Source organism: Cannabis sativa, chromosome 9 (assembly GCF_029168945.1).
Source record: "Cannabis sativa cultivar Pink pepper isolate KNU-18-1 chromosome 9, ASM2916894v1, whole genome shotgun sequence".
Taxonomy (NCBI): domain Eukaryota; kingdom Viridiplantae; phylum Streptophyta; class Magnoliopsida; order Rosales; family Cannabaceae; genus Cannabis; species Cannabis sativa.
The window spans coordinates 36,834,792-36,845,764 of NC_083609.1; the positions used below are offsets into that span (position 1 = coordinate 36,834,792).

The 10,973-nt window shown below is 33.2% G+C and overlaps 1 protein-coding gene across 7 annotated transcripts; it reads right to left on the reverse strand.

Moving 5' to 3' along the window:
* Window positions 1–766: 766 nt before the first annotated feature.
* On the reverse strand, window positions 767–9,552 carry LOC115713091 (SUPPRESSOR OF ABI3-5). 7 transcript variants are annotated; one of them, XM_030641581.2, is made up of 16 exons: window positions 9,466–9,552; window positions 8,973–9,104; window positions 8,724–8,764; window positions 7,773–8,565; window positions 7,614–7,685; window positions 7,447–7,539; window positions 7,282–7,361; window positions 6,772–6,916; window positions 6,169–6,256; window positions 5,991–6,082; window positions 5,794–5,862; window positions 4,918–5,097; window positions 3,588–3,780; window positions 2,057–3,001; window positions 1,603–1,787; window positions 767–1,150 (listed from the first exon to the last, which is right to left on the reverse strand). In XM_030641581.2, exons 2-16 carry the CDS (start codon window positions 9,018–9,020, stop codon window positions 968–970), a joined length of 3,207 nt encoding a protein of 1,068 aa, XP_030497441.2. In that variant the 5' UTR covers window positions 9,021–9,104; window positions 9,466–9,552; the 3' UTR covers window positions 767–967. The 7 variants fall into 7 exon arrangements, with proteins under 7 accessions (XP_030497441.2, XP_030497437.2, XP_060959792.1 ...); XM_030641577.2 differs by having other exon boundaries at window positions 6,772–6,919; XM_061103809.1 differs by having other exon boundaries at window positions 6,772–6,919; window positions 8,973–9,367; window positions 9,466–9,542.
* Window positions 9,553–10,973: the final 1,421 nt, after the last annotated feature.

Genomic DNA, 10,973 nt, shown 5'->3' on the forward strand with positions numbered 1-10,973 from the left:
GTTGAATATGAATAGAGAGTATAAAAGAGGAAAATGACAGTAGTAATCTCTTAATTGTTTGGAAAGAGAGATAGAGAGGTGAAAGGATAAATTACTATATATTTATGAAACTACTTTATTATCTATATATAAATATTTTGAAATGAATTAGAAAGGAGTAAAAATCTTTCATTTGTGGAGAGATACAAAATGGTGGCCCATATGGATTTTTAATCCTTTCACGTCTCTTCTCCCTCCCACAATCTTCCGTGCCAAACAAATAGATTTCGACTCTCCCACCACCTCTCTCTCTCCTTCCTTCTCTATCCACTCATGTCTCCCTCCTTTCAAACATACTAAGCTATTGGCAAAACAAATGGGAAGTATATCAATATTTTTAAAATTGGTGCTGAGTGGCTTGTGCGAGTAGCTATTGGAATTCAGGATTTTAGGGTTTGGAATTTCATTTTTCGAGAAAAGAAGATCAAGTGCCACCGAAGAAAAAAAAGTTTGTTTATTTTTAATTTTTTTTTCAAGAATTCTAACATATTTTTTTAATTGAGCTATAAATTAAGTAATTTATTTTTAAAATATTATTTAGAATCCTAACTGGCACTTAACAGGGTTAGGTAGCATTTAACAACCAAAAAAACATGCTACAACAATATCATATCAGAAGGCTTATATTATTAACTTTTTTATTAGGGTCATATTTGTAATTATCACAAATACTACAGGAATCTCACCGCAAATAACCCAAACATAAATAATGTCTCCTTGCCACAAATTTCCCAACAAAGAATGAACAAATATCATTAGCAAATTCCATCTTAATATCAATAGCAAATTTATAAATTCAATCACAAATTTATAGGAACTCTACAGCGTTGACTGACCCTTCTACATACAATTATTGCCCAGTTAACTTAAATAAACAGTTCTAGTGATAATGCCAAAAAGTGGCGAAAAAAGAAAGTCATCTAAGAGACTAAGACATCTCTCGGAACCTAGCGAGAGCTTTCTTGTGAATGAGAGTTTTGTAACTATCCCCAGCCTGCACCTCAAGGCTAGGATCCAACTTCTTCTGCCTACTACTCCCAAGTCCTGCTCTACTTTCCACCGCTTGTGCCTGCACTGGCTCTTTCATTCCACTCCCATCTTTCCCTAGCCCCTGTATATAACATCCGAAGACAAAAGAAATATACCAAAACTCTGACATATTAGAAATGCCAATACTTAGCTAGTGGACAGCACAAGGTTGAAAATCTCTATTCTCAAGGAACCAACAGGCAAACACGTACGGAATGAAACTTCATAAATTCACCAAGGGAAGGCATGGTATCTAAAAATTGAGGGAGATCATGTACCTTTCTCAAACTCAAGGAGATTAAGTGAGGTAAAAGAAAACAAAAAACATCACCCAATGTAAAGGAACAAAAATATATTTCCATTCATTAACAAAGACGTTAAATAATGTAGCCAGTTAAAACCAACTATTAAAGCTACAATCATTTCATTGAAACAAAGACATAAAACACAGAAGGATACTGAAAGCAAAAATAAACAGGTGTAAGTGCAGATGAGCATACAGCTACACAAATGAAACCAGCAAGTCACTCTTACCAGTCCCTCATGCCATCCCATGCTGCGGAGCATTCGATTGCCTACATTACTTTCATCAATTGCTTTTTCTGTTGTGATCACCTCATAGCTGCTTACGCTTGCATCACCAGCAGGACGTCCTCCACCAACACCAGGAGGAAAAGGCATTGGATCCAATGAACCCTTCCTTGGAACAAAATCTCGAGCTTGAAAGTTCAAGATTGTAAACACGTGATTTCTCACAAATTAAAACAGCATTAAGAAAACAGATGGACCCATTAACTTGGAAACCCTAGCTTTTCAAACAACTAATGACACATCCCAAACTGCAGAACCAGTACAGAACAAGCAAAATTTATATCACAGAACTAAGCATTTCAGTTTAATAAGCGAACCCAAGTAACAGACAAGCTTGCTATTCTAAATGGTGAAAAAAATGAACAAATCCACAAACAAGATGTTCAAGAAACCTTACTCGCATCCCCTAAACCAAGGTCGGATGAATTATCTCCTACAGATAGTGACGAGCCATAGAGGCTCCTCCTCTCAGCAGCACGATCTCTATAAGTTGTCTGAAACTGTTCCTTTTGACCAGGACCTACAGGAAGAGGCATTTCAGAGAACCTTCTTTTTCCACTCCCAGCAGAAACAGGTGGTGTATAAGACCCCAATGCAGATGCATCTGTTTTAAAGGATGTAACAACATGTGGTATCTCTTGATTAGCCAACAGAACTGATCCATCCACATTTGCAGTGGAAACCATAGAGGTAGTGACTCCAGTTGACAATCCATAAGATGAAGGTTCTGATTTTGTCACTCCTCTTCCAGAACCCCTTATGACACCCATCAAACTTCCACCCAAACTGTTACTCACAGGTCTTGAATTCTGGGAAGACAAAACAGGAGTAGGAAGTCCTGAACTTGTCGTTACATTCTCTTTCACACTCAACACGTCACTCTTAAACTTGTTCTTTGAGGCCTGACCACCATAAAGAGCTCTATCTTCAGTTGATACAGTTGGCTGACCGTCATCCAAAGCCACACGAGTTGTTTGGCCTTCATGACTCCTCTGTTTCCACATTGACAATACATTATTCATTTTCTTTTTATTTGCTAGAATACTGCTTTTTGACGCCAACTTAATCTCTTTTAACTTTTCTTTCTCTTTTTTTTCTGCTGCTATTGCTGCAGTTGCAGCAGCCTGGACAACATCTGGTAATGATGATCCCTTCTCTGATATTGAGGTAGTAGCCGGAGCAGAAATCACTACTTTCCTGTCATTAGAACCATCTGATATTTTGGAAAGCTCAGATTGACTAGCCATCGTTTTGTTGTCATTTTGATCTGTGCAAGGGATGTACTGTTGTGCTTGGTCATCATACGAATACCAAATCCCATTATTACTATCATAATAAAGACCTGTAAATAGCACAATAGAATAAGGGAATGATGTAATATATATTTCTCTGAAAAAAAAAGCATTTTAAAAGAAATATTAATTTTAAAGTTCCTAACAAATAAAACCAAAATAAACAAATGAAAGACTTAAAACAGTATTTTTCTGAAGCATGAAGTTATGATAGAAACTCTTGTCAAAGAGTGAGAATAGGTTATATTACTACTTCAAAAAGGTATCAAAGATGCTGCAGATGCATCACATGTAGCCAGCAGATATCTGATACCGAAAGAAAGCAGAGAGAGAAGTTAAAAGGAAAATGGATATGCCAAATAGGAAAAGAAAACATTGCCCGAAAAGTTGGCAAGAATTGTAATAGTTGTGACTCCTTAATTACTTTGATTAAAAAGAAATGATGGGAAGTCATATGTATTAGACTATAAGACATAAAACTACATAAAATAAATATTGTTTTTCTCTTCCTCATTTGTACTAGTTGAGAGTCACATTTTAAAAATATTTTGGGCCTTATTCCATAATCGCAAGTGCAAAATCAGTGAAATATTTATTAGAAAGAAAAAGATACACAAACGCAAAAGGAAGGAGAACCTGTATTTCCATCATAGTAGAAGCCAGAAGCAGCATCGTAATAATACCCAGATGCTTCATCCCAAACAAAACCAGATTGTGGAGCCGAGCCCTCTTTTTGGACAACAATATCCCCACCACTTTGCCCCAGTCCTCCAACAGATTGCTTGTCATCTGGATTGTATTCTTTTGGTGCCCATCCAACAGCATCATACTATACTTAAATAATAAGCTAATTAGCTAGAAAATAAAACATCAAACAAGAAACATAGTTTGACATAAGTAATATATATAATAGATATATTTCATTGAAATATTATTGTTACTTGTGCCAACACTGTTGACACATTATAGGGCATTCATACAAGAGTGGGTGTGCTCCACAACTTTTGCTAGTATTATTGCAACAATATTTAATACAAGGTGTAGTTTTGTTTACAATATATATATGGAACACTTCTCAGTGAGTATTACCATTGATAGTTACTAAACAAATTTAACTATAAATATTAATTTTAAAAATATTAAACCATTAGATTTTGATCCAATGACGAATAATAAAAGAGAAATTTAAATTTATATGCTTAATTTAGCTACTTAATTAAAAAAAATCAAAAAATACATCTTTTTACACTATATCAAAAATATGTATGTAAAAAATATTTAAATCAAACTCAACTATTTTTTTTATCTTTTTTTGCCGAAAAAACTTTTTTTATTATTTATTTCAGCCGATGGAACAACTCCAGTCCATATATTGTAAAAATGAGATATTTTTCTAATTTAATAAAAAGAATAAGCATAAAAACTCAAATTTTTCTAATATTATCTATGAAGGGGTAATACCCATTAAAAGTGCACCCATGAATGAAGGGAAAGAGAAGTCAATTAACAAGGGGAACAAAACCTTTAGTCAATAATATAAACAAAAAATATATACACCTGCCATGTAGAAGAAAAATGAAAACCAATCTTAGTCACTCATTCCAACTTCTCCAGTGACAATTGCATGGAGCTCAGAGATCATAATAGGTCCTTAACCTTTTTATATAGTTAGTTTGCCGTTCTGCAAATTATTCCTACACTCGCAAGTTCATATGTGGCTATTGTGAAAAGCCCAGAAACCTTAATAAAGGTCTACAGTTATTAGTTAGTATAACTGGCCTAAATCCAGTATGAGCAAGTTAGTTTAATGTGGGCACTAAGAAGAGGAGATTAAACAATTCCAAGACAATTTCCAATTTCCTTTACAAACTCTAATCCTTCCTTCAAGATCAGATAAATAAAACAAAATATAATGTCGGGCGCAACAGAAAAAATGAAAAGTTCTATTAGAGTTGGAGCAAGGAACCTGTTGAGAAAATGCCGCTGCCTCAATTGCAGCGGCCGCAAGGCTACTGGACTGTGAATGTCCTGATGTTCCTGATCCTGGACCAAGAATGCTTTTTGCGTATGCTACTCTCAAAATCTGGCCATTCTTTTCGAGTGTTGTCCCATTTGTTGTTTCTAGAGCTTTTGTAGCATCTTCCACCTGCAAGAAAGCATGGAAATATGGGAGGTCCTATTAAACATTTTTAATCAACAATAGCATGCGATGCTTTTTTGTTTCCCGTTTCAAAATTGGAGCCGTAAAAACAGAGAATAAAAACTTATTTCTTTTATTATTATTATTTTTATTATTATTATTACTACTTTCTTTTATTTTTAAAAAATAAATAAATAGCTATTTTTCGGATACACGAATCTATACCAATTCACTCAACTCAAACAGGTCAGCCGAGAGGTACCCATTGTGAAAAAATTACTCAATTTGTTCAATTAATGAGGAGTCATAAAAAATTAATATAAATGTTATTGTTAAAAAATTATTAGTATACAGTTCTCTGTAGTAACTCAGAAAAAACACAGGAGGTTCGCATAAATGGCATAATACTATGATTATCAGATATCCAATTCTATGTAGTATGTTCATCAGCTAAACAAAGGATGTATATGCATCATTCCTGGGAAAGGTGTAATCCTTTAGAAAGCTACTAATCACTCCTAAATCCTAACCATACGCGTGCTTCCTTCTCACTCTTTCATTCAGGATAAGATGCTCTTTTCATAGAGATAATACCCTAGCTTCTACACATCAAATTCAGTCTCTAGAAAAATGACAAATGGCAATGCAGATAAAAATAAAAATGAATAAGTTACTAAAACTAGAAACACTCAAATTACATACCGAATGAAAGTGTACAAATGCAAACCCCCTTGAAACATGAGTAAATTTGTCTCTAACAAGGCGAAGGTCCTGCAAGAAATCATTAAGACCTCTCCTTTTATATGCTAAAATAATTTATTAAAAACAAAACATAAAATCTACCGTGGAAGTAGAAACATAAGCGCAAATATAGGAAAAGTAACTCAGAATTTACAAACCTTAATCGGAGCATGCTTGGAAAATTCATAACGAAGCATTTCTTCATCGGCATTTTCATCCAGTCCACGAACAACCAATACATGAGTAGGACCTAAGTAGAAAATCATTTAATCACATACACACGTATATTTAAATCCAAACTTAGTTGTAAAGCTAAAAATATTAAAACAAACCAACCAGCTTCTAATCCTTTTTTTCCCAAAGGTGTTGGATTTGACTGAGAAATGTCTGCGGGGGGAGCATCTTCAGATCGTGCTTCATTACACTATAAAGAATAAGAGAACACTTTTTCTTTATATATATGTATAAAAGAGAACTTATACTTACAGAAAGAAAGAGATCACTTTTTTTAATAAGAGAAATTATACTAAGAGTGAAAGGAAGAGCTTCAAATAGTACAAAAAGAACCTGGGCAAGGAATGACAATTTAGTTATAGCAATCCTTAATTAAAAGTGAGAATAATTAAGCACAACCCGCATATCTAAATTTCATATTTTAGATACTGTGCTGTGATTGTTTGGAGAGGGTGTAATTATCATGAAGCTGGAAACACACAAAATTATTCCACACATGTAAAACAAGCCATTCTCATCAGTTTAGAAATTCATTTAAGATCCTGCATCCTGCCCTGTAAGAACTTAGCGATGAACCAAATTAAAACAAAAACAAATGATGAAAGATTTTTTTTATTATTTTTTTTATAAAATGGTTGACTGCGATGTTGACCGGAACCAGGTAACAAATGTTGAAAGATTTCAACAATAGATAAAACAACAAACCTGAAAACAAGATGTCCTCCGTGCAAAATTAATGTAGCCACAACTAATACACATCCAATCAGATGGCACTGTGACGCTTCTATGGTTACCCACTTTGGTGGATCCTTCTTGCCCAAGTGCTCCACCAGCCCCTCCAGTTGGCTTACTACTGCATCACAACATAATTGAAAATGGCAAAATTAAGCATAGACAAAATGCAAGCTAAACTACATCATAACATTGCAAGAGCACTGGTAGGAAATATTGCAAAGAATTACTCGCAATTTGACAATTTATACTCATCAAAATGCCACACCATCTGACCTCCAAACATTATTATACAACCTTCTATCCTATAAAACCCAAGTTATCAAGAAACTGTATGTGTGTGTGAATTGAACACTTAGAACATATTACTCTCATTCCTTAAACAAAATCTAATATACACAGACAGTCATCACATACAATAAATAAAAAAAACTACATTCTAAATTTATATGAACCAAAAACAAATAGAGTATGATTATAAACCTATACTCAAAGAAAAGCTTCCTGCCATCAACAACAAGACCGTCATCTCCAAGCTTCTCCATCATAGCACGTGCAGCTCCCTGTGATAGACTTTCCTTTTTAACTCTAATCACAGAAACCAAAGATATATATATAAACAAATATAGATTCATAAAAATAGAGTACCACAGAAGGGAAATCAATAAAAGCAAATCCCCGTGATATGCCAGAGTTTCGCTCCTTTATAACTCGAACATGACGAAGAGGACCCCATTCAGCCTGATGGAAGAATTTAATTCTTAAGACATCATTAAAGAAAAAATAAAATTTTAGATAAAAGCATTGAACATTACGAGGATCTGATAAAGATCTTCTTCAGTTGTTTTTTGTGAAAGACCCTTCACAACGACAGTAGCTGATGGTGCCTACAGAAGATCAACATCATTTAAGATTTGTAAGAAGCGACATAGTTAATGAGATAATTAAAAAGAAAAAAAAGGAACAAGAGATACCACAGAGTAGTGATCACGCTGACGCTTCTCTTCACGGTCACGTCGCCTCTCAAACCTTTCATGTCTTTCATGCCTAGCATCATCAGAGCTGTCCTCTCGATGACTTCGACCATGGCTACGACCACGAGGAGATCTTGATCTAGTATGGCCATTGTCATCACGTCCACGAGACCGAGAACGTTCATGCCTTCTACATGGACTGTGATCTCTTTCCCTATCATGCCTTTTGTAGGGACTTTGATCTCTTTCTCGATCACGCGATTCCCGCCTCCTCCAATTACCATCTTTCCTACCACCTCTATCATAATCAGAATCATAACTATTCCGACCATAGTCATAGTCTCTTTCACGACTGTCCTCCCTACTACTTTGATGGGAAGCACGAGACCTATGATCATAATCATCATGTGCATACTCATCCTGATCACGTCCCCCTACCCTAGCAGATTTGTCAAATCCAATATCACGATAGTTTTCAATATTTCGATAGCCATCCCGAAATTCGTCAAATTCCTTAAAAGTATCAAGCTCAGGCTCATGAAAAGTATCCATTTCATGATATGGATCATTGTATGGTTTCTCATGTCGCCTTGATTCCCTATCAATTGGGAATTCTTCTTCATAACTTCTCCTTCTTGACTGTGGCCAAATACCAACATGAGGATGAGGTGGGGGTGGGGGTGGGTAATTATCCCTATTAATAATGTCACGATGAAATGCATTTCTCGGATATATGTTATCCCTTGAGTATCTTTCATCTAAAAACCTTCTGTCATCATATGACCCACCAATCCTGCAAAAAGGAAAAAAGAACATAAAATTGGAACAAGAAAGAAAGCAAAATCAAGACAGTAGCAAAGCAGGAACTAGAAAACGGCAATGAAAGTTACTTTATGGTCATTAATAAACCAATTACAGCCGAGCGAACACAAAGCAACATTAAGCACTCACCGAAAGTTTGGTTCGTGAACTGCACCATACCCCTCCAGAGCCTGTGGATTGAAGAGAATAAGCTATGTCAGCAACAAATCAATTATTATATGAGGGGTTAGGCAAATCCAATCCATATCCTCAGTGCCCATGGGTTCTCATTTATCTTAAGGATGAGATGCCAGAAAAAAATGGACAATCTCAAGGTCCTAAAAATTTCTTGTACTATCATCCGATATAGGTGATTATTAAGGAGGAAACCACAATTACGCTGTTATTATCCCATCCTTGCTGAAGACCATAGCGACCCGGATCCATTTCTCTAGTCAGAACAGCCCTGCAAAGCTTGTTGATGATCTTTCAGGAGATGAAACGTTGTTAAACCTTTTGCTTTTTCTTTTCCTGTATAATATGAACAAACACAGACAGAGTTATGGCAATGATGAACCAACAACCAATAATTCCCATGATTTGACCGAACCCCATTTGGCTTCCTTTCCATATTCATTGCAAAACCCTTTCCAGAAACTCCAAAACATCTCATAGATTTTCATATACGCGGTTTCTGACTAGTAAACAATAGCTAAACCCTATAAGTATCTAACTACACACAATCTTCGGCAAATCTTTAGATAGTACAGTACCATCTGTAACAATCTTTCCCCCTAAAACATAAATTATCAAGCTCGTATGAAATATATTAAGTTACCATTTCACGCAATTTAATCTATAAGGAAAACAAATTGGGGACGAAAAAACATACCAAAGTGTTGAAATCAATCAGCGGCGAAACAGCCTCTTCGTTCTTTCATAAGTTTTTTAGGGCTTTCCTTAGTTTTTTCTCCTTGTTCTTTACGAGTTAGGGCGAAGAACTTCTAACGACTTTTGTATCCCATGTCCACCTGATTTAATTAATATAATTTAAAATAAATTTCAAATTGTATTTTGGAAAAGTTACTTTCATTTTTTTTTAACAAAAAAAGAAAATTTATTCCCTCAATAACATTTCGGCCATTACAGGGGCTGTTTGGTATAAGTTAATCCTAGTAAGGGAATGGTAATGTGAAATATTACCTTGTTTGTTTGGAGGATTTAGTCTTGGAATGTTATTCCCTAGTAATATAACTACCCTTGAAGAGGGTAATGTTCATACCTTAAAAAATGGTAAGATTGAATTATTACCTTCCATCATATTAATTTGAATAACATTTTTAAATTAATAAATAAATTTAAATATTAATAATATTATCATTTATTATAAATAAAATATAATGATATATAAATTTAGTCTGTGAGATCAATTTTTTTTAACTGAGTTATTTTAAATTATTAGCAATCACATATATATATTTATTATACAAAAATTTTATGCGGATGATGTACATAAATAACATATCGAACAAAAATAAATAACATAGTGATAAAATATATAGAAATGATCATTTTAATTAATAAAAAATACAATAAAATTTAATGTTTACTAATTAATAAATATATTTATTTAATAAATAACTATTTTATTTTTATATGTAATTAACATTAAATAGATATAATAAAAAAAATATTTTTATTTTAATTTTTCAAAATAATATATATAAGATTCCTATACTCAACCCAACAGTGTAATTTAATTAACAGTAATATGATTACATATTACCCTACACAGCTTTACACATTTCTCTATAATCATATTCTCCTTCATAATATTCCCTATAATCAGATTATTTTAAACATCTCATACCAAACGATGTAGGTTTGATTACATTATCTTGTAGAATGTGACAATTTTTTTACAATAATAATTATTTTTTTTTATAAAATACTAATAATTCAATATTTTTTTTATTCTAAACTAGGAAACAAAAACCGCGTGTTGCGCGGTCTTAAATTATCTTAAGCTATATACATTTTTTTTTTAAAAAAAAAAAAAAGTTTATGTTTTTAACGAAGGTTGAATTAGTAAAACACTAATTAATTATTGGACAAATAAAACTTTATTTAAAGTTTACAAATAAAAAACTATGATATTTTTTAAATGTGAAACTTTTATAAAGTTAGATGTAAAAAAAATTGAAGTTTCTAAAAAAAAATAGAATTGCATTAAAATATATGATCCATCTTATCATTCTTATAGATTTTTTTAATTATTAATAATTAATTTATTAAAATATCTTTTGAAAAAAGTTGATGAGTTGTATTTTTTTAAAAAAAAAAATTGATAGTTACTATTTTTTAAAAAGAAATTAATAGTCACTAATAATACATACAATT

Bases quoted from the DNA above. Each gene is read 5' to 3' on its own strand.
- LOC115713091 (XM_061103806.1), bottom strand. From the start codon at position 9,020: ATGGATCCGGGTCGCTATGGTCTTCAGCAAGGATGGGATAATAACAGC. The intron at 6,257-6,771 runs GTTTGTTGTTTT...TATTCTTTATAG, and splicing joins GGAGGACATCTTGTTTTCAG to TGTAATGAAGCACGATCTGA. The intron at 1,788-2,056 runs GTAAGGTTTCTT...TGAACTTTCAAG, and splicing joins CCTTGGTTTAGGGGATGCGA to CTCGAGATTTTGTTCCAAGG.